The sequence below is a fragment of the Anomaloglossus baeobatrachus genome, chromosome 2, assembly GCF_048569485.1.
Source record: "Anomaloglossus baeobatrachus isolate aAnoBae1 chromosome 2, aAnoBae1.hap1, whole genome shotgun sequence".
Classification (NCBI taxonomy): Eukaryota; Metazoa; Chordata; class Amphibia; order Anura; family Aromobatidae; genus Anomaloglossus; species Anomaloglossus baeobatrachus.
The window spans coordinates 314083446-314106951 of record NC_134354.1 but is presented as its reverse complement, the minus strand read 5'-3'; the positions used below and the strand labels follow the sequence as shown (position 1 = coordinate 314106951).

Genomic DNA, 23506 nt, shown 5'->3' with positions numbered 1-23506 from the left:
GTTCCCGAAACAAAGTGCTGATTTTACGGAAAAATTTCCAGTGGATCCATATTGGGGCGTTGTGGAGAAGATACAGAAGTTTGGGCATCAGTACCATTTTTAGTAGATTAGCACGGCCAATAAGGGACAGTGGGAGTCGACACCAGGCATCTATCTTGTTCCTAAACTGAGCCAACACTGGTTCCAGATTTTGAGAGTAGTAATCACGCGGTCGGGCACTAACCACAATCCCCAGGTATTTAAATTTATCCACCGTCGGAATTGGCAGCCCCAGAGTACTAAAATTAGATGGGAGTGGATCTATAGGGAGCAGGGCCGACTTCTCCCAGTTTATTAGGAGTCCCGAGCGCCTACCAAATTCTTTAATAATATTAATTGCTGGGCCCACCGATGTCCCCACCTCCCTGAGATACAGCAACAAATCGTCCGCATAGAGGGAAACCTTATGCTCCAGACCGCCCATCTCAAACCCCTTTACGCCAGCGGATGCACGAAGCATAGCCGCCAATGGTTCGATTGCCGCTGCAAATAGTAATGGAGAGAGAGGACAGCCCTGTCTCGTGCCCCTGGCCAAATTAAAAGACGAGGAGGTACAACGATTAACTCGAATCCTGGCCCTCGGAGAGGCATATAACAATTTGACCCAGCCAATAAATCTGGAGCCAAGACCCAATTTCTCCAAAACTACCCATAGGAAATTCCATTCAATACTGTCAAAGGCTTTGGCTGCATCTAATGACAGGATTGCCCTCTCCTTGTTTCTCCCTTCAGAACTAAGCTGTATCCCCAGGAATAAACGTCGCAAATTAATGGAAGTAGATTTATTGGGGATGAATCCAGTCTGATCCTCGTGGATCACTGACGTGATCACCCGGGACAATCTGTTAGCTAGAATTTTAGCGATTAATTTAATATCTAATGTAAGCAGCGAGATGGGGCGATAGGAGTCAGGCGCGGTCGGATCTTTCCCGGGTTTTAAAATCCGAACAATAATAGCCTCCCTCATGGATGCAGGGAGGGACCCCTGCTCCTCAGCATCTCTGAACACATCCAAGAGTCTTGGCAGCAGCAGATGGGTATATAATTTGTAGAATTCACCCGGGAGTCCGTCCGCACCTGGGGCCTTTTCATTTTGGATTTGACCGAGCGCCTCCTCCAGCTCCTCCAGGTCTATATCTCTATTCAGGGATTCTCTCTCACTATCTGACAGACTGGGGAGAGTGATCTCCTCCACAAAGTCCCGCAGTTCCTCATCCCCATAATGCGATTTAGAGGAGTATAATTGGGTGTAATACTGTTGCATGACCTCCACAATCCTCCCGCTGTCCCTCACCTCCTCTCCAGTGTCAAGTTTCAATTTGGTGATATAGGTCAATCCCTCCTGCGCCCTAGCAATTGAAGCCAAGAGATGTCCCACACTCTCCCCCTCCATAAAGTACCGCTGCTTAAGGAAAAAGCGTTTGTTAGTGGCCAAGGAAGTCATATGGTCTCTCAGAGCTCTCTAAGTCCCGCTTGGCATCATCTGTAGGGTTAGATATAAGATGTCGTTCTGCATCACCTAAAGTGTCCGTCAGATACTTAGTGCGCTCCCTTGTTTTCGCCTTTCGGGTGCAAATTTCCCTAATATATGTCCCACGAACATACGCCTTCATTGCGTCCCACACTATATGTTTAGATGCAGTACCGTCATTTGTCACAAAATATTCCCGTATAGTGTCAGTCAGAGTGCCCCCTATCAGTTGTATCCAAAAAGGGTTGAGCCGCCACGGTATCCCCGCCAGCCGGTCTGGGTCCCCAAGCCTTAGACGGACCTGTAGTGGGGAGTGGTACGACACCCCCCTGGCCAGGTACGTGACTGAAGCTACACAAGGCAGCAGCTGAGCATTTCCAATGGCCAGGTCAATCCGGGACAGTGAATGATGAGAACTAGAATAGCATGAGTACTGCCGGACCTGCGGGTTTCTAATACGCCAAATATCTACATATCCCACCTCCTCCATCAGTCTGGCAAGGGATGTAGCTGCCGCCGCCTCTGAGATATTCCCTGTGTGTAACTTATCCCAATACGGGTGCAAGTAATTATTATAGTCTCCTACTAATAGGGTGGGGACCTCAGGGAGGGAAGCAACAAAATTGAGGATACGTTTCAATGGTTCCCCTGTGTATGGCGGCGGAATATAAATTGCAACTAGAACACAGCGCACATTATGAAGGGCACAGTAAAGACATACAAATCTACCCTCCTGATCCACAGAAGATTTAAGACACTCAAACGGCACTGTCCTGTGTACTAGGACACTCACCCCCCTGGAATGTGTGGTATATACAGAGTGGTACTCATGGGCTATCCATTTTTTGTGAAGCAAGTGGAGCCGCTCCTTCACCAAGTGCGTTTCTGATAAGAATATTATGTCTGGCTTAAGCTGCTGTAGAAACAGAAAAACTGCACATCTTTTAGTGGCTTCACCCAATCCTCGCACATTCCAGGCCACTATATTAACCTCCTTCGCCATAAGGGTGAGTGCACATATGCAACAGCAGGGGGCAGCAAGCGGGGACCTCCGGACCCATCTGCAACAGTTCCCATAGATGAGCATAGACCAAACAGGTGCATAAAACGAAAAGGTCAAACATAAAAACATACACAGTAAACCAGGACATTCCTCTCAAACAGAGGGAAGTGAGGCTAAACATAACCCAAAGAGCACATAACGGTTTAAATTCCTGAACAGTCATCAACTGCATAGTAACCTATCTGGGTGGCTCCTGCCAACCGTCCATAAGTGTTCCAGCCGGGAAACATAGCAAGTTCACCTCAGCAAGTCCAACAGCAAGGAATCCGCAATAATCCTCAGCGGTGATTTCTGCGCAGTCCTTTTTCATTGGTATCGAGCCATGCGGCTGCATCCTTTGGAGTGTCAAAAAACTTTGTCCCACCATCCGCCACCACTCGCAGCCTGGTAGGGTATAACATTGAGTAAGAGATCTGCAGCTGCCTCAGGCGTTTTTTGACATCAATAAATTGCGCTCTCCTCTGCTGGATTTCAGTGGAAAAATCCGGGTACAGTGAGACCTTATGGCCGTCAATAGCCAGATCCTTAATCTCCCGGGCTCTGCGGAGCGCAGTGTCCCTGTCCCTGAAGTGCAGTAGCTTGAGGAGGATAGGACGAGGGGGTGCCCCTGATGGTGGGGGTCTAGTGGGGACCCTATGTGCCCGCTCAATAGTGAAGAAAGGAGAAAACAGATCCATGCCCAAAGTCTTGGGGAGCCACATTTCAAAAAAAGCTACTGGATTATTGCCTTCTGCCTTTTCTGGGACCCCAACCAGACGGAGATTGCTTCTGCGGGATCTGTTTTCTAGATCGTTCACCTTAGCCCTAAGCAATGAGATATTGTGGATTGCTCTGCCAAGGTCCCGAGTCAGAGGGGGAAGCTTATCCTCTGTGGCACTGACCCGGTCTTCCAGGGCCCCCACCCGTACATTGACCCCCTTCAGCTCGTGCCTGATAGATGAAATGTCCATTTTAATTCCTCCCATCTGTATGTTCAAAGTGGCTAGCATATTGTTGCAGGTGTTTACTGCTGCAAGCACATCACTGAGGGTGGGCTCTGCTCTCCCAGGATCTGTGTTTTCATCTGCAGCTCTAAGTTTGTCCCCCTGCTCCACATTACTGGCAGCAGCCAACATACTCACAGCTCCCTGCTGCTCTGCCTCCACCAACAATTCTTGTCCTGGGATCTCCTCCACACTGAGGTCAGACTGCTTAACAGCTTCAGGTATCTCAGGCTGATCTCGTGCAAACTTGCTGAGGCGAGCTATTGCATCAGACGCCCTGCCCCCACATGAAGCTCCAGCGTCCATGAGTGTGGCCTGTGTCCCGCGCTTCTTATCAGCCCGAGTTCTGGTCATATCACTCAGGTCTTTGAAGCCCCCTCAGTCTAGGAGAGGTCACCACTCCAGGAAAGCAGTAAAACAAACTTTAACCCCAGCTGGACAGGATTATACAGGAGTTTTTTGCAGGAGCTCTCTCTGCACAGGTCTTCCTCACATGCTGCTCAGGCCACGCCGAAACAATAGGGTCTCCCCTGCAAATATCTAATGGCACTAGACAGGGGTGCCCCCTTTCACCCCTTCTATATGTAATAGCCATGGAGCATTTGGCTATATCCCTTCAAAACTCCCCCGATATAAAGGGCTTTGATATAGGTCAGAAAGATTATAAACTTGCCTTATACGCTGATGACCTCCTTCTATATCTAACAAATCCGGAAGTCGCCTTTCCAATTCTCATCCAAGAATTCCAACGTTTTGGCATAGTTTCTAACTTCAAAGTGAACTACTCAAAGACAGAGGCCCTTAATATTACTCTCCCTACCACACAAGTCAATAGACTGAAATCCGCCTTCCCATTTAAGTGGGAGACCCAATCTATCAAGTATCTTGGGATATCTGTTTCGGCCAATCCGGATGAGTTGTTTATGGCTAATTACTCAACATTGCTTACTAGAACTTTTGCTGACCTAAATAGATATAATCGGGGCCGACTTTCCTGGTTTGGCCGGATCAATGCCCTCAAGATGGACATACTCCCGAGGTTTCTTTATTTATTCCAAACAGTCCCGATCAAAGTTGCTAAACAGTATTTCAGACAACTCCAGAGGGCATGTAGCAGATTCGTCTGGGGGACGGGGAGACCTCGGATTCGATACGCCACACTAGTGAGACCTAAATCCAGGGGAGGTGCTGGTTTACCTGACTTCGAAAGGTATTACCAGAGTGTCCTCCTCACGAGGGTCTTAGATTGGAGATTTAACGATCTCAATAAACAATGGGTGGGCGTTGAGTCCCATCTCTCCCCGTTCCCTCTGGCACGGCTTCTATGGGCCCCCCTTCAACAGAGACCGGCGGTTTCGGGATTTCAACCTCTGACTCAGGCGCTCATACTTTTTTGGGACAGACATCTGGAGACGTTAAACTTATCCCATAGACCGGGGAGTATGAGCTCACTCTTTAATAATTTCGACTTCCCCCCTGCGTCGGATAGATCTACCTTCTTATGTTGGGACTCAGCAGACGGAGTTACACTGGGACAGGTTGCTAGGAGACTATCCGGAACGGCGTCTTTTGAGGCTTTGCAGGAGTCATGCCCGGGGAGGATACTATCCTGGCTGGAATATACTCAACTGACCACATTCATAAAAAGGAAATTCCCAGGAAATGCTCTATTATCCAAATCTACACACTTTGAGACCCTAATGTCATTAAATGACGCGCCGCAACATGCCATCGCATTGATTTACAATCTCTTGTGTACAGCCCAATATAAAGGTGCCCCAACGTATTTGGAGGCCTGGCAAAGAGAGCTCCAGATTACGTTGTCGGAACAAGATCATCTCAAAATCTTTACACTCTCTCATAAAATGTCCATTTCCTGTAGTGCACAGGAGAAAAATTTTAAAATTCTTACACGATGGTACAGATGCCCTGACGTATTGCATAAGATCTTCCCCACAGTACCAGATACCTGCTGGAGATGCGGAGTCGAAACCGGTACTATGAAACATATATGGTGGGATTGCTCCTTGATAAGGTCATTCTGGGATTAAATTTTTGAAATATACTATCAACTGTCGGGTATTCGGGTAATTCCTACTCCTCAAATAGCTTTACTGTCCCTAATCCCTGAATCTATCTCTGTGACCAAAAGAGGTGTCCTACGCTTTTTTCTCATTGCTGCTCGTATGATTATTCCAAGACATTGGAAGACAACTTCAACCCCCTCTGTAAGGGAATTTTTGGAGGAGATAAATAGATTGGAGCGTATGGAGTCCCTGATGGCAGATGATGGGGACAAATGGGATAAACATGCTGGCACGTGGTCTTCCTGGCTCCTTTTCCGGGAGACTCCGAGATTTACGTCTTGGCTCAGATAAGGGGCTTTACACGGGTCTTTCCTTCTTGGGTTCCTTTATTTGATATCTGCAATCTTTAAGAGGATTCGTATACCTGACGCCGGAACTCTCTGACACTCAACCTACTCCTACCTATCTATCCATGTCCCCCCCCCTCCTCCTCTCATACCCTCCTCTCTTTCCCATACCTATCTTTCTCTTCCTTCTTCTCGCTTTCTAATCTTCACTCAATCTTTATAGTTAAAATAGTTTCCGTAATACTGTTTTGAGTTGATATACCATGATACGGTATAACCTGAATTGTCTTGTTTTAACTGTATTATCTATTATGTTTTCTTATTTGACCATTCTTATCCTGATAAAAGTACTCTTACAATACAGTGCTACATGCTTGATCCACATGTTTGGATCAACCTTCACTTTGTTTGACTACATCTTATATGTGTTATAAGCAATGCTTTGTTCACTTTCATTAAACCCAATAAAATTATTTACTGGGAAAAAAAAAGACACAGTGAACCTACACCAGCAAATGACATGGCTCCCCAAACCATCACTGATTGTGGAAACTTCACACTATTCCCCAAGCAGCTTGGATTGTGTGCCTCTCCACTCTTCCTCCAGATTCTGGGACCTTGATTTCCAAATGAAATACAAAATGTACTTTCATCTGAAAACAACACCTTGGACCACTGAGCAATAGTCCAGCTTGGCTTGACACAAGGAATTCGACCATTGTAGCCCATGTCCTGGATACGTCTGTGTGTGGTGGCTCTTGAAGCACTGACTCCAGCAGCAGTCCACTTCTTGTAAATCTCCCCCAAATTTTTGAATGGCCTTTTCTTAACAATCCTATCAAGACTGCGTTTATCCCCGTTGTTTGTGCACCTTTTTTTACCACACTTTTTCCTTCCACTCAAATTTCCATTTATATGCTTGGATACAGCACTCTGTGAACAGCCAGCTTCTTTAGCAATGACCTTTTGTGGCTTACTCTCCTTGTGGACTGTGTCAATGATTGCCTTCTGGACATCTGTCAAGTCAGCAGTTTTCCCCATGATTGTGTAGCCTACTGGACCAGATTAAGAGACCATTTTAAACACTTATGAAGCCTTTGTATGTATTTTGTGGTAATTATTCTAATTTTCTGACATAATGACTTTTGGGTTTTCCTTTAAATTGTAAGATTGGGCCGCAGCTATGTGGTGCAGACGCAAGCGGGATTGGGCCGCAGCTAGGTGGTGCAGGCACAGGTGGGATTGGACCACAGCTAGGTGGTGCAGGCACAGGCGGGATTGGACCGCAGCTAAGTGGTGCAGGAAAAGGCGGGATTGGACCGCAACTAGGTGGTGCAGGCACACGCGGGATTGGACCGCAGCTAGGTGGTGCAAGAACAGGCGGGATTGGACCGCAGCTAGGTGGTGCAGGTAGTATTGTGCCCAGTACTATTGTGCGCATCCTTGTAGTATTGAGCCCTGTAGTATTGTACCCATCCTTAGTATTGTGCCCTGTAGTATTGTGCCCATCCTTGTAGTATTGTGCCCTGTAGTATTGTGCCCATCCTTGTAGTATTGCGCCCATCCTTGTAGTAGTGTGCCCTGTAGTATTGCGCCCATCCTTGTAGTAGTGTGCCCTGTAGTATTGTGCCCATCCTTTTAGTATTGTGCCCTGTAGTATTGTGCCCTGTAGCATTGTGCCCATCCTTGTGGCCTGTAGTATTGTGCCTATCTTTGTACCCTGTAGTATTGTGCCCTGTAGTATTGTGCCCTGTAGTATTGTGCCCATCCTTGTGCCCTGTAGTATTGTGCCTATCTTTGTACCCTGTAGTTTTGTGCCCTGTAGTATTGTGCCCCGTAGTATTGTGCTCAGTAGTATACTGCCCATCCTTGTGCCCTGTAGTATTCTGCACATCCTTTACGCACAAAAAAAAAATCTCCTCACCTTTCCTCCGTTCCAAGGCAACATGCCCACGATCAGTGTTAGCAGTGTTTCAGAGGCAGCGTGTTTCAGCTGAGATCAAAATACTGATGTACAGTACAAGCAGAGTGGACGGGATTTCTAGAAGTGTATTGGAGAAGGCCGGCTGAGGCTCTATGACATCCTTAGGAGCTTACAGGGGACCCTTCTTGTTTTTTCTTTCTCTCCCTTTTTTTTTTTTAAATTTTATTTTTATCTCCTCCTTCCCTTTGGGATTGAGGTAGTATGCAGGGGGAATGCGAAGGGTTTGATGTGAGCTTCGCAGGACATGGGGACTGCCTAATTAGGCGTGGTGATGGTATTTACAATTTGAGATTCCAGTTTAATTACTGTTCGCCATTTTACTGTTATATTAGTTGAGTGGAATATGATTATACATAGACAGGGTGGGAGTAGAGAACTGTTGGAAAAGGTGCGAGTTTTAAAATGTGTCTAAGAGGGGAAGGCGAGGGAGGTGGGGAGGAATTTAGTAAGGATTATGGACCAGGTTTGGAAAACCCAATACTTCACGGGAGTACTCAAAAACAGGAAGTGGTGGGGAGCAGGGGGGGGGAAAGGGGTAGGGTAAAGGCAGCATGGGGAGGTACTACAAGGTTTGATGGTTTTACTGGGTGGGATCATGGGGGATAGAATTAATGTGTTGAGTTGGCATATTAGAGGATTATCAGATAGGTCCAGAAGGGCGGCAATAATTAAATATATCCAAGACCAGAATCCGTCAGTAATATGTCTACTAGAAACGCATCTAACAAAGGAGACAGCACATGTTTTAAATAGGAGATGGGTGCAGAAGGCCTATCATTGCACCTTTTCCAACTATGCAAGTGGTGTATGACTGCTGATTCATAACTCTGTGCAATATGAAGAGATAGAAGTGTTTGTGGATAAAGAGGGACAGTGTGTGGCCGTCAATTGTAAAATATTTGTTAGACTCATGTGTATAGTTGCAATATATATACCACCTCCATATATGTGCACCAAACTAAGGGAGATAAGAGAGTTCTCTGAGAAGGGGGGAGTAATCCCTTTTTTACTGGTGGGGGACTTCAATAATGTGACAGACCTGTACTGGGATAGCAGTAGTAGACCTCCAGGTATTCAGGATAGTTGTATGGCTTCGTTTGGCACTCATATTGGGGAACTTGGAATGGTGGATGCCTGGCGAGTGAGGAATGGGAGGGTATCCTGCTTCTCTTGTTACTCAGCTTTACATAACACTTTGTCCCACATTGACATGGCTCTAGCTAGTGATCTGATGGACGCAATGATAGGCGAAGTGCAATATTTGACAAGAGTGATTTCAGATCATAGCCCGATTCTAGTGTCCATGCAACGGGGGACCCTGAAAGGGGGAAGGAGGGGAGAGTGGAAGCTTCATCCAGCATGGATCTGTCATATTAATATGGGTAATATACAACGGGATCTCAGGGAATTTTTTATCCACAACGAGGGTAGCACTGGTCCCCTGGTGGTATGGGATGCGATGAAGGCATACCTCAGGGGGCTCCTGTTCAGGGATATCTGTAAACGTAAAACACAGACGAGGCAGGATGAGAAAAATAGCCTGGATGCCTTAGATAGGGCGGAGCTGGAAGCAAAGCGAAGCAAAATCTTAGGCAGGCGAATGAACAAGTTAATAAGATGCTTTTGGAGAAGGCGGTAAGGAAGGAGGCATTCCAAAAACTGCATTTTTATGAAGAGGGAGAAAAAGTTGGTCATCTATTATCGGTCATAGCTGCAGCTCAAAGGAGTAGCTAATTTGTGCATGATATGGACACAGTGGAGGGGACACAGGTCACTGAGGTTGAGGAGATCCTCGGGGTCTTTAAAGATTTCTATCGCACGCTATATTCTTCTAGCGGAGAGATGAGGGTGGAAGAGGTGGACTCATTTCTTGAGACAGGTGAGCTTCCTGTGTTGTCTGTGGCGGAGAGAGATAAATTGGAGTCACCTATTACTATTGATGAACTGGAGGACGCTCTGCATGGCATGAGCAATGACAAGGCACCGGGAGCAGACGGGCTACCGGTTGAAATTTATAAACAGTTAGAAGAAATCCTATTACCCAAACTATTGAAAGTCTTTGAGGTGGCGGAGGGGGAAGGTGTATTGCCTGAATCTATGAGAGAAGCAATAATAATAGTAATTCCTAAGGAGGATAAAAATCCGAGGCTTCCAGACTCATATAGACCAATCTCGTTATTAACAGTGGACGTGAAGCTTCTGGCTAAGGTGTTGTCAAACCGGCTGACTGGAGTTATATCTAACCTAATACATATGGATCAATCAGGGTTCATGGCCAATAGGTCGACAGCTGCTAATATCAGGAAATTATACCTTAATCTACAGTTGACGGTGACAACCCTGGCCGGAGGGTGATCGCTTCGCTAGATGCCCAGAAAGCGTTCGATAGTGTTGAGTGGGGGTATCTGTGGAAAGTGTTGCAGCATATGGGTTTTGGCCCACGGTTTGTAAAGTAGGTGCAGCTGTTGTATAATAGGCCTACTGCTAAAGTTAGAGTGAACGGTCTGACCTCCTCAGAGTTCGAGTTGCATCGGGGGACGAGGCAGGGCTGCCCACTATCGCCGCTCCTATTTGCTATTGAAATAGATCCTCTGGCTGCGGCCATTAGGAAATCGAAGGAGATCCATAGATTTAGATATGGGCATTTAGAGGAGAAAATAGCTCTTTATGCCGACTACTTCTTACTTTTCTTGGAGGATCCGTCAGCCTCATTGGATCATGCCATGCAGATAATAGAGAAATTTGGAGAAGTTTCGGGACTGACCATTAATTGGTCTAAATCGAGCCTCTTTAAAGTGGATGGGGAAGTAACCTGGACAAATGGTGATACTGGGGCTAACAAATTGAAGAGTGTGGACGAATTTAAATATCTAGGTATCCAGATATCTCTGCCAGTAGAAAAATACATACAGGTGAACTTATGGCCGCTTCTTAAAAAATTGAGAGCCAAAGTGGATGCCTGGAACAAGCTACATTAGTCAGTTGTTGGAAGGGTTAATTTACTAAAGATGGTAGTAATGCCTAAACGCCTATACATACTGCACAATGCCCCTGTTTGTATTTCAAAGAAAAGATTTAAAGGGATAAACTCGCTGTTTAGAGACCTGGTGTGGGGTAAAATGCAGCCCAGGGTGCGATTAGAGACTTTACAAAGGCCGAAAGATGAGGGGGGTCTAGCAATCCCAAATCCGGAATTGTATTATATGGCGGCGCAATGTCAACATCTCAGGGGGTGGTCTGATCGAGAGAAAGATGGGGGCATTAAAGAAGTGCTGGAATACATAGTGGGTAGAAGTCCATTGGTAATGGGACTAGAGGATGGTGCGGTGGGGCTCCTGAGTGAAACATCTCCTACAATGGCACTTATAAATAAGACCTGGGAGAAGCTGAAAAGGGTGAGATGGGTGACCCGGTTAACTAAGTTTACACCTTTCTGGGATAACAGTAATCTCCCGGAGATTCAGAAAGTGGGGAATATTGAGGAGTGGAGATGCAAGGGTGTAATATACATGCATCAGATATTGGACGGAGGAATTTTGAAATCGTTCCCGCAGTTACAGAGTGAGTTTCAGTTGCCGGCGTCTGGCTGGCTCCACTACAGTCAATTGAAACATGCGATTGCAGCCCAAGCGGCTAAAAAAAGTGTGGACATACAGACTGACCTGGTACTGGAGTATGTGTGTAAGGGGGGAGGAAGCACTAAAGGGATAATTTCTGGCACGTATAAAGATATACTACATACCTTTCTTTTAGACTACCCACTTAAAACCAAATCTAAATGGGAGGAGGAAGTTGGGACGATAACGGAGGAGGTGTGGGAGAGTATCCTGGAGTATGTACCTAAACTCTCTATGAGCGAATCGGCCAGACTATCTCACCTATACGTGATTCAGTGGGTATATAGGTCTCCCTTACTGATGTTTAAAATGGGGTTGAAAAGGAATTCGGAGTGTCCAAGGTGTCAGGGATCTGACGCAGGTATTTTTCATATGATGTGGTCTTGTCCGAGACTGGTCTCCTTTTGGACTAAGGTTATCCACAAGATAGGAAGAACATACAGGTGTGTCCTTCCCAGGGAACCATTGATATGCCTATTGGGATATGTTGAGGAGCTTGGGGTGGAAAATACTATGAAAATTGCCATTGCTAGGCTGCTGTATGCGGCAAGAAAGCTAATTGCCAAAAGGGTGAAATGTATTCTTCAGCTGGAAAAGGGAGTGTATGAAAGAAGGGGGAATGTTAAAATGTTTGAGAAGCTATGGTCTCCTTGGCTGCAATGTGAATAGGACGAGTGATGGACCAGTAAACTGATTTGGGACCGGGATAGCCGTCGGAGACCTCTGATGTGCTTGTTTTGTTTTATTTGTGTTACTAGTGGTTCCTCCTGCACAGCGGGATGATCGGGATGGTTGCTATACTACAGTTGGAGGGTATTCTAAGTGTGTACTAAATGGGATGTAGTACTGGGGAGGAGGGTTGCTCCCAGGGAAGGGGAGGGAAAGGGGTAATAGATATGATAAACTTAATTTGGATGCCGATTTGTTATACTGTTGTATGTATTCTGCTTTAATAAAAAAGTATTTGATTTTAAAAAAAAAAAAATATACAAACGGACTTATCTTCAAATTGCAACAATATGTCCATCATACAGATACAGATTTCACAAAGGATGTATAACTGTGTAATTATCGTTGGAAAAGGTGCAGTCCATGTGTCGCAAACATGCAGATGTCCAAATCCCTTTATATAAGTGAAACATTAGCCATCTACATTGGATGAGGTCTGTCTCTGCCTCAACGCGTTTCCCCAGGTGAGTGGTTCATCAAGAGGCTACAAAGACAAGTGTAGTCTATCAGAGACCATACAACCATTGATATAGGTACATGACATAAGTGCAGTTCACCAAACAATGTGACATAGAACACATAATGATAACAGAAACTTGCCCAAAAAGCTGATGTCAAACATGCAAATCCATGATACAATCCCCATACAGATCAGCGGTAGTGTAGACAATCCTGGATGATGTAATCCACAGCTGTCATAAGGAGCGCCATGGAGATGCATGTCAGACATGAGCTTAAATAGCCGTCGGCTGCTTACACAGCCGCGGTTGATTGAATAATCACTGCCAATACAATGTAACATCCCGCAGGCGCATGCGCCAGTGCGGCAGCTAATTAAGAACACAACAGGTGAAGATATGTGCCACGCATGCGCGAGCCGCGCGCCCAGGCTACACCCACAACCAAACCAATAGCAGTCACATGGTATGGATGCTTGCGTTCCACCCTGGAACACACGACTCGCGCATGCGTAATGCATGATCACACAACTACCGCCGACACAACGTAACACTCTTCAGGCGCATGCGTCGATACGGCAGCTGAAGGAGGACACATCAAGGTAAAAATATGCATCGCACATATGCGAGCCGTGCGCCCAGGCCGCATCCACTACCAGCCTATTAGTGGTCACATGATATGGATGCTTGCATTCCACCCTGGAACACACGTCTCGTGCAGGCGCAATGGCTCAAAAGGAACATGATTCTAAGCAGAGTAAATGCTGCATATAAAGCTATACAATTACAGAGGGTCGGGTGAACATATAAAGGTAATTTATACCCAACAAGAATTCATTATGTAGGCATAATCACTTAAACATAATATGTATAAACAAAATAAATATATGTTGACCCAATTAAACCGGGCAAGATAGAGATACATAGATATTATACCCCACAATGTGAGTATTCCTGATCACGGGAAAAAAGCGTCAAAAGAGTATGGATAATAGATTTCATAAAGCAATAAAGAGCCCTCAATCATCTATGTGGGGATAAAGCAACCCCTTAGGCAATGTGCGCACTGGAAAATGGAATTTTCTCAAGAAAATTCCGCAGGTATTCAAAGATTACCGCACCCGCGGTAAAAAACCGCGGCAAACCACACCCGAAAACCGCATGCGGTTTGCTGCGGTTTCACCGCGGTATTGTTCGCGGTATTGCCGCGGTTTTGCCGTGTGCGGGTTGGGATGTGCTTTATTGCATTCAATGCAATAAAGCACATTGAAAAAAAAAAAAAAGTCATTTAATTCTGAGATAGTAAATAGATAGACAGAAGAATAGATAGAGGGATAGATAGATAGACAGACAGATAGAGGGATAGATAGATAGATAGAGGACAGATCGCTGCATTTCCCACGGTCGGCAGTGAGTTCACATTACCGACCGTGGGAAATGACCAGTAATTACCTCTGCTGTCTGCTGCATTCATTCAGCGCTGTGTCTGTGACAGTCGCGGCTGGATGTAAGCAGTGCAGGACCTGTGGATTACACCGGAGTTGTGGATTACGCCGGAGCTTTGGTGCGGGAGGGGTTAATAAAATGGTGAACGAGGCTTGTTTGTTTTATTTAAAATAAAGGATTTTTCGGTGTCTGTGTTTTATTCACTTTACTTACGGGTTGATCATGTCAGCTGTCACATAGACGCTGCCATGATCAAGCCTGGAGTTAATGGCGGTGATCCACCACCATTAACCCCTTGTATTACCCTGACCGCCACTGCTACACGGCGGCAGGAAGAGCCGGGGACACGCCGGTGCTGCCGCATAATGCATGCGACAGTCCCGGGGCAGCTGCGGCTGATATTCTCGGCTGCGGGAGGGGGAGTGAGGCGGGGGACATTAACCCTGCCCCTCTCCCTACCCAGCCTGAGAATACCGGGCCGCCGCTGTGTGCTTACCTCGGCTGGACGCTAAATATACAGCGGAGCCCATGTTCTTTGTTTTCTATATTTCCGTTTTCTTTCTATGTGTGTTCTATGTGTCTGTGTCTGTGATCTATGTCTGTGATGTTTGTGTGTGTGATCTGTGTGTTTGTTTACTCTCTGCACGGCTTCCTCTTCCTGTAATGACATCACTTCCCTGCAAAACCGCAGACAGGCGATGTACATTACCGCAGGTAAACCGCGAAATACTGCTGGGAATAACGCAGTGAACCGCACAGAATTTGCTTCCTGCGTTATTCCCTGCGGGATTTCACGATTAACATTGGAGTCAATGTAGTGAAATCCCGCAGCGACGTGCGGAAAAGAATTGACATGCAATTGTTTTTGCTGCGGGAATCCCGCAGCAAAACATGCAGCTGTCAAATTCCGCATAGTGCGCACAGGATTTTTTTTGCCCATAGGTTTTGCTGGTGATTCACTGCAGAGATGTTATGAACATTTTCTGCAGCGAAACATGCAGCAAAACCGCAAAAAATCCGCGGCAAAATCCGGTAAGTGAGCACATAGCCTTAGGAGTCAAAGATCCCATCTTATAAATCCATGCTGCCTCCTTTTGAAGTAAAAGCCTGTCAAAAATCCCCCCCTCTCGGGTTCGGTTTAGCCAACTCCAACACTGAAAATCGAATATGTTTTATGTTGCCTCGATGTACTGTATTGATATGACAGGAAATAGATATATCCTGTCCATTACGTATATCTGAAAGATGTTCCCCTACACGTCTCCTGAACTCACGTAGTGTCTTGCCCACATAGTCCAATGGACATGTGCAGGTAGCCCTGTAAATGACCCCTGAGGTCCTGCAATTGGTAAAATCCCGTAGGTAAAAAAGTTTACCTGTAGCCGAGCTCTTAACAAACTTGCATTGGTCCATGGTTTCACAGTAACTGCAGTTATCACAGCGGAACATACCACAGACACGTCTATCCAGCCAAGTACCCGTAGGTCGGGGTCCCTGATATTAACTGTGGACTAGTCTGTCCCCTATCGTACGGCCACGTCTATAGATAATACTGGGATTATTAGAGATGAACTTTGCTAGATCCACGTCTGCTCTTAAGATGTTCCAGTGTTTTTTAATCACTCCAAATACACGTTCTGATTGTACATCAAAGGTACCAATTATTCTCGGAATATTAGAATCAGATACTCGTGTCTTTGGGGTCATGAGCATATGTCTATTCAGACTTCTAACATATCCATAGGACTGTTCCAAAATATGTTTGGGATACCCCCGATCCAGGAATCTGCAAACAAATCCGACGCTTGGGCCCTAAAGTCGATATCCCTGGAGCAGTTTCTGCGGATTCTCAGAAACTGCCCCTTTGGGATTCCTCTTTTCAAGGGGAAGGGGTGGTGACTATCCCATTTTAATAAAGAATTAGTGGCCGTGGGCTTGCGATGTGTAGTAGTTTGAATTCTCCCTTTGTCATCCTTAGAAATAACTTGATCGAGGAAAGTAAAATATTAAATATGGCTCTAATAGCACCACAACTTCATTCACCAATGTTATGCAACATATCTTTGTATTAGAACCAATGGATGAATTTAAAGTCAGGTTATAAGCTTATTGCCCTTACACTGTATGATTTGGGTCAAAGGTTTTGGATCTCCTTCCACAAGCTTCTCACAATAGTTGGTAGTAATTTGGGCCCATTCCTCCTGACAAAACTGGTGTAACTGAGCCATATTTGTAGGTCGCCTTTCTCGCACCGGCCTTTTCAGCTTTGCCCGTAAATTTTCAATAGCATTAAGATTAGGGCTTTGTGATGGCAAGTCCAAAACATTGACTTTTGTTATCCTTAAGCCACTTTGTAACCAGTTTGGCAGCACAATGCTTCGGGTCATTGTCCATTTAGAAGACCCATTTTCCCATTTCCGTCCAAGCTTTAAGTTCCTGGCTGATGTCTTGAGATGTTGCTTCAGTATTACCACATAAGCTTCTTTTCTTATAATGCCATCTATTTTGTGAAGTGCACCAGTGCCTCCTGCAGCAAAGCAACCCCACAACATGATGCTGCCACCCCCATGTTTCACAGTTAGGATGGTGCTCTTAGGCTTCAAAGCTTCTCCCTTTGTCTTCCAAACATAATGATGGTCATTATGGCCAAACAGTTCAATTTTAGTTTTGTCAGATCACAGGACCTATCTCCAAAAATTAAGGTCTTTTGTTCCTGTGTGCATTTGCAAACATTAACCGCTTTCATGACCGAGGACACGTAACGGTACGTCCTAAATCATGAAGGGGTGATTACCACCTGCAGTGAGCCGGCGATGACCTCTGCACATGTCTGCTGATTTGAACAGCAGACATGTGCAACTATCAGGTGCGGGTGGATCCGCAATCCACCCGCGCCTGTTAACCCATTAGATCACACTGTCAAAATGTGACAGCACAATTTAAATGGCCGTGTTGGGGAAATTGCCTTTCCCCACCGCCATCGGAGGCCCAGTGATGCAATCGCGAGAAGCCAATGGTTGCCATGGTAGTGACGGGTCATGTGATATCTCCTATCACTATCATGATGTAGTTCCTGTTATAACTGACAGAGTAGTGGCTGTAACAGGAGAGCAACATTTCTGCTGATCAGAGCTGTGCAGCTCTGATCAACAGAAATGAATCAGCGATTAGACTGCTTATCCTTATAGTTCCCTAGGAGGACTAGTAAAATAAAAAAAGTAAAACAAAGTTTAAAAAAATAATTAAAAGTTCAAATCACCCCCCATTCGCTCCATTGAAAATTGAAGGCTTTAACAAAAAATATACCATACACATATTTGGTATCACCACATTCAGAAATGCCCAATCTAGCAAAATATCGGTAAACGGCGTAGCAGCAAAAACATTCCAAATTCCAAAATTATGTTTTTTGGTCATCGCAAAGTTTGCTCAAAATGCAAAACAGCATCTGTGCAAAAATAATACTAAAAACACCAGCTCGAGACGCAAAAATAAGCCATCACTGAGCCCCATATCCTGAATAAATGAGAATGCTACGGGTCACGGAAAATGATGCAAAAAGTGTGCTACTTTTTTTGGACAAACTTCTGAAGTTTTTTAGCTCCTTAGATAAAAGTAAACCTATACATGTTTTATATTTTCAAACTCTTTCTGACCTAAGACATCACACAGACACATCAGTTTTACCATATATTGAACAAGATGAATAAAATACCCCCAAAACAATTGTGCAATCGCACATTTTTTTTGCAATTTTTCCGCACTTAATTTTTTTTTTACCATTTTCCAGTACACAATACGGTAAAACTTATAGTTTCATTTAAAAGTACAACTCGTTCCACAAAAAAACAAGCCTTCATATGGCAAGATTGACAGAAAAATAAAAATGTTACGGCTCTCGAAAGAAGGTGAGGAAAAAAACGGAAAATTGCCCTGGGGTGAAGGAGTTAATCAGGCTTTTTTATGTTTCTTTTGGAATAATACCTTTTGGCTTGGCAGAATGACTTTTCAGGCCATCTTGATACAGTACTTGTTTCACTGAGGATAATGACACAATCTTACCAGCTACCGGCTTCACAAGGTCTTTTCTTTTTGGTCTTGGGTTGATATGCAAATGGCTGACCAAAGCACATTCATCTATGGTACACAGAATCCACTCTTTTCTGAGGGGTATGATGGATGGACATTTCCATCTTGTTTGTAATCGAGTATAATTGTTTGTCCAGATGAATGAGGCACCATCTGGTAATTGCACCCAAGGATGAACTGGACTTTTCCAGTTCACTATTATATTCCTGAGATCTTGGCTAATTTCTTTGTACTTTCCCATGACGCTACACAAAGAAGCAGTGTGTTTCAGGTGTGCATTAAAATACATCCACAGGTGTGTCTCTAATTAACCCAGATGTTGCCAATAAACCTATCAGAAGCTCCCAAAGACATGACATCATCATATGGGCTGTCCCATATTGTTTAAAGGCATAGTACTCTTAGTTTATCAAACTTTTGACTTTGCAGAAAGTAATAAAAATGTCTTCAAACATTCTTTCTCTCCCTCTCTCTATCGCTCTCTGTCATTATTCTGGCATTTGGCAAATACAAATATTTTGGTTCCTAATTGACCTAAAACGAGAGCAGTTTATTCTGATTTCATGTCAGATAATGAGAAAAACATGCATATGTGTCTTTTTAGATAGTGTATGTAAACTTCTGGTTTCAACTGTGTATGTATATATAATTTACTAGATGTATTTTTAACCTAATCAAATTGTCGTATTTTTTTGTCTCCCTTTTTTATGTGTGTAGAAATGACTCTCAGTGGAGAAAGTGTGGTAACACAACAAGATGACACATCACAAAGCACAGAGGGCCCTGAACCACAGCAAGTAAGTGCAAAATATATGTCAGATAGATGGTATGTGAATAGATACATCTTGGCTGACAAACAGATCAATATTGAACCTTGGTTCTGTTTTCTAGATTTTTACGGTGGCCCTTCACAATGTCTCTTCTGTGTTACGTCTTGTTGGAAATGATTTGTCTGTTACTGTCAAAGCTTTAGACATCAGCTGTGCTCAAAAAGTTGAAGATTTCAAAGGTAAAAGTAACAATCAAGTAATACATGTATTTAATATATCTTTTATACAGCTACATAGATTGAAAAACACTTATAGGTTCATACTGTCCAGAATTTGATCCAGAGAAAATCTTCATCTGGTAGAAAGCAATTTTCCATATCTAGAAGAAACAATTCTTCTAGATTTGCGTTACATTTAGCCTCCATGTTAAAGGATTACTACTGAATCTCCAAACAATGGAATGGTGCTATTGAGTACAAAAAGGTGTGCAGTTTGAAAGACAGACCCCTTCAGGAAAAAAAACAAAAACAGGTGAAACGAGCCGAAAGATACAGACCTCATTGTACTATGGTCTGTCCATCTAATTAAGCTATTAAACGTTAAACCATCAGTGGCTGTTTAACGCTACGAGTTGGCTGGTGTAAATACAAACTTATTCTGCCGGAGAATTTGTCACCTTCCTCTTATGGTAGAAAAAAACCTTCTAAACATGTGTCTTTTGTCTAGATGTAGAGGGAGTCACGTTGTTATAGCCATATACCTTGGTATTAGTAAGTAGTAGATATATGTTGTAAGTAGTAGAAGTATCATAATTACTGATGGGGGGACCCAACAAAAAAAGTCTGGAACTGCGCGGTTTCAAATGTACCCGAGTGCCGGGCCCGGGATTCCGGGTGTTGATTTGGATCCGGCAACTTTGAAATAAAAAAAAAAGAAAATAAGAATGAAGCAAGCGCTACATACTTACCGAGGCATCGGTATGGCTGTACATTGCTCCCATAGCCTTCCATTCACTTTTGGGGCTGCGCATTAACCTCATTCATGTGCAACGCTTTCCCTACCCACCAGCGTCTGTGATTAGTTGCAGTCAGCTGTGCCCCCAGCCTGTGTGACAGCGTCTGACTGCAACCAATCACAGGCACTGTCTGCGGGTCTATAGTTTACAGTAAAAATAAAAGGCGTAGGGTCCCCCCCATATTATGATACCCAGCACAGATAAAGCATACAGCTACAGGCTGCAGCCCCTAACCATGTGCTTATCTTGGCTGTGTATCAAAATAGGAGGAACCGCTTCAGACTTTTTATTATTATTATTTAATAAATAATTAAATAAAAACAGCATTCAGTTCCCCAGTTTTGATACCCAGCCATGATAAAGTCAGACAGCTATGGGTTGGTATTTTCAGGCTGGCGAGACTCACGCTTATTGGGCTGCCCCCCAGTCTAAAAATAGCAGGCACCCAGAATTGTTGCATCCATTAGATGTGAGAATCCCGGCACTTTACCCGACTCTTCCCGATTGCCGTAGTGCGGTGGCAATTGGCGTAATATAAGGGGTTAATAACAGCCCATAGCTGCAACAAAGCCCTAGATTAGTAATGGGATGGTTTATGAGACCCCCCCATTTACTAATCTGTAAAGGTACCGTCACACATAACGAGATCGCTAGTGAGATCGCTGCTAAGTCACGGTTTCTGTGACGCAGTAGCGATCCCGTTAGCGATCTCGTTATGTGTGACATCTACCAGCGATCAGGCCCCTGCTGTGAGAACGCTAGTCATTGCAGAATGGTCCAGGCCATTTTCTTCAAAGGCGATGTCCTGCTGGGCAGGACGCATCGCTGTGTTTCACACTGTGTGACAGGGTCACAGTGACTGCTGAGATCGTTATACAGGTCACTAATGCAACCTGTATCGTTCCTGCATCGTTGGTAAGGTCTGACTGTGTGACATCTCACCAGCGATTTCCTAGCGACTTGCCAGCGATCCCTATCAGGTCGCATCGTTTTCGGGATCGCTGGTAAGTCGTTGTGTGTGACTGGGCCTTTAGTGAAAGAAATAAACACAAACAACAATGAAATCCTTTATTTGAAATTAAATACAAAATAACACCCTCTTTCACCACTGTATTGACACCAAAAACACTCCTTCTGGTCCAACATAATCCACAAGAGGTCCCTCGGCAATTCCAGCTCTGCTCCATATCTGAAGTCATAGAGCGCGATTATGGAACATGACCACCCACGGAGCATTTCAAACAGAGACTGAGCCACACGATCAGTGGTGATGTCACTCAGGTTTTTTGCGGTCACAACTGGAGGATGCCACGGTCCTCTACCTGTGATCGCAGGTAACCTGACCTCAGGTGACCTCAGTAAAGTCAGTGACCTCACCTAAGGTGAGACCTGCATCTTCTGGCAGAAAACAGTGTTTTTTTTGCCAAGAGATGTAGATTTGGTGATAAAATGTTTGCACCTATATCTGCACCCAATCTATACCTCCTGGCAAAAAAACTGCATCATACCACATCTTACTGCGTGCGGCTTTGATGCATTTTTTTTGCCAGGAGGTGTAGATTGGGTGTATGAAAATGGTGTGAAAATTTCATCACCAAATCTGCATCTAGGGTTTAGTGGCAGCTGTGGGCTGTTATTAATCTATTATATTACCACAATTGCCACCACACCAGGGCAATCGGTAAGAGCCGGGTAAAGTGCTAGAATTGTTGCATTTAATGGATGCGATAATTCTGGGTGGCTGCAGGTTGCTATTTTTAGTTTTGGGGGCGGTTCAATAAGCATGGCTTTATCATGGCTAGGTATCAAAATTGGGGGGACCGCACGTCGTTTTTAAAAATTATTTATTTAAATAATTTAAAAAAAAAGCTGCATGCGGTTCCTCTTCTTTTGATACGCAGCCAAGATAAGCGCATGGCTGGGGGCTGCAGCCTGTATCTGTGCTGGGTATCATAATATGAGGGACTCTACCTACACGTACATTTTATTTATTTATTTTTACTGTACGGTATAGACCCGCAGACAGCGCCTGTGGTTGGAAGCGTCAGACACGCCATCACTCAGGGAGGGTGGGGGACGCATCTGACTGCAATCAATCAGAGATGCCGATTGGCGGGGAAAGCAGTGCATATGCAGTGAGCTTAATGTGCGGCCCCGGAAGGTAACGGGCGACCTAGAAGCAGTGTACAGCCACGATGGAGCATCGGTAAGTACAGCGTGCTTGCTCCTATCCCCCTATCCCTTCTACCAACATTTTTAATTCTGATCCCACGCGTGGGGTTGCTAGCATGACGTGTGTGCTCCTTTGTTCTCCCATGTGTTATCTGACCTCCTCCTCTGGTATTAAGTAGTTGATTGCAGTTCACATTTCTAGGCATTGTTTAGGTGATGTGTTTTACCCATAGCCTATATACATTTCACCTATGTATAATTAATTTCTATCTGCATTTACATGTTTATTTTGCACTACTTATACTGTGATATGTTTTTGGGGGGCTTCTCAATTTTGATATTGCTATAGCCTTATTATGGACATGCATGGGAGGGATTATATTTGTATTAAACCTTGAGCTGTTTGTTTCAGCCTTTTAAAAGTTTTATATGTGTGGTTTGTGGAATAGTCAATTGTACACAATAATAAAAATAATGTTTGCACCTTATGGTTCAAAACCTTATTTATTTAATTATTAGGGCTCTTTATGGTTCCTTATATAGTGGGCACGGAAAGTATTCAGACCTCTTTTAAATGTTTCACTTTGTTTCGTTTCAGACATTTGGTAAATTCAAAAAAGGTCATTTTTTTTCTCATTATTGTACACTCTGCACCCCATCTTGACAGAAAAAAAAGAGAACTGCAGAAATTTTTGCAAATTTTTTAAACAAAAAAAGCTGAAATATCACATGGTCATAAGTATTCAGACACCTTTGTCAGGCACTTATATTTAAGTCACATGCTGTCCATTTCCTTGTGGTCCTCCTTAAGATAGTTCTACTCCTTCATTGGAGTCCAGCTGTGTTTAATTAAACTGATAGGACTTGATTTGGAAAGGCACACACCTGTCTATATAAGACCTCACAGCTCATGTCAGACCAAATGAGAATCATGAGGTCAAAAAACTGCCCAAGGAGCTCAGAGACAAAATTGTGGCAAGACACAGATCTGGCCAAGGTTAGAAAATAATGTCTGCAGTACTCAAGGTTCCTAAGAGCACAGTGGCCTCCTCAATCCTTAAATGGAAGACGTTTGGGACTACCAGAACTCTTCCTTGACCTGGCCGTCCAGCTAAACTGAGCAATCGTGGGAGAAGAGCCTTGGTGAGAGAGGTAAAGAAGAACCCCAAGATCACTGTGGCTGAGATCCAGAGATGCAGTAGGGAGATGGGAGAAAGTTGCACAAAGTCAACTATCACTGCAGCCCTCCACCAGTTGGGCCTTTATGGCAGAGTGGCTGACGGAATTGTCTCCTCA

At 44.4% G+C, this 23506-nt stretch overlaps 1 protein-coding gene across 3 annotated transcripts in view; it reads left to right on the top strand.

The window, feature by feature from the left end:
• BLTP3A (bridge-like lipid transfer protein family member 3A) overlaps positions 1-23506 on the top strand; it is a 698660-nt gene that overhangs the window by 497644 nt on the left and 177510 nt on the right. For all 3 annotated transcript variants that reach the window (XM_075335894.1, XM_075335893.1, XM_075335895.1), the window contains exons 16-17: positions 18971-19050; positions 19145-19262. In XM_075335894.1, the coding sequence (XP_075192009.1) occupies positions 18971-19050; positions 19145-19262 (198 nt within the window). The remainder of the gene's footprint in view (positions 1-18970; positions 19051-19144; positions 19263-23506) is intronic.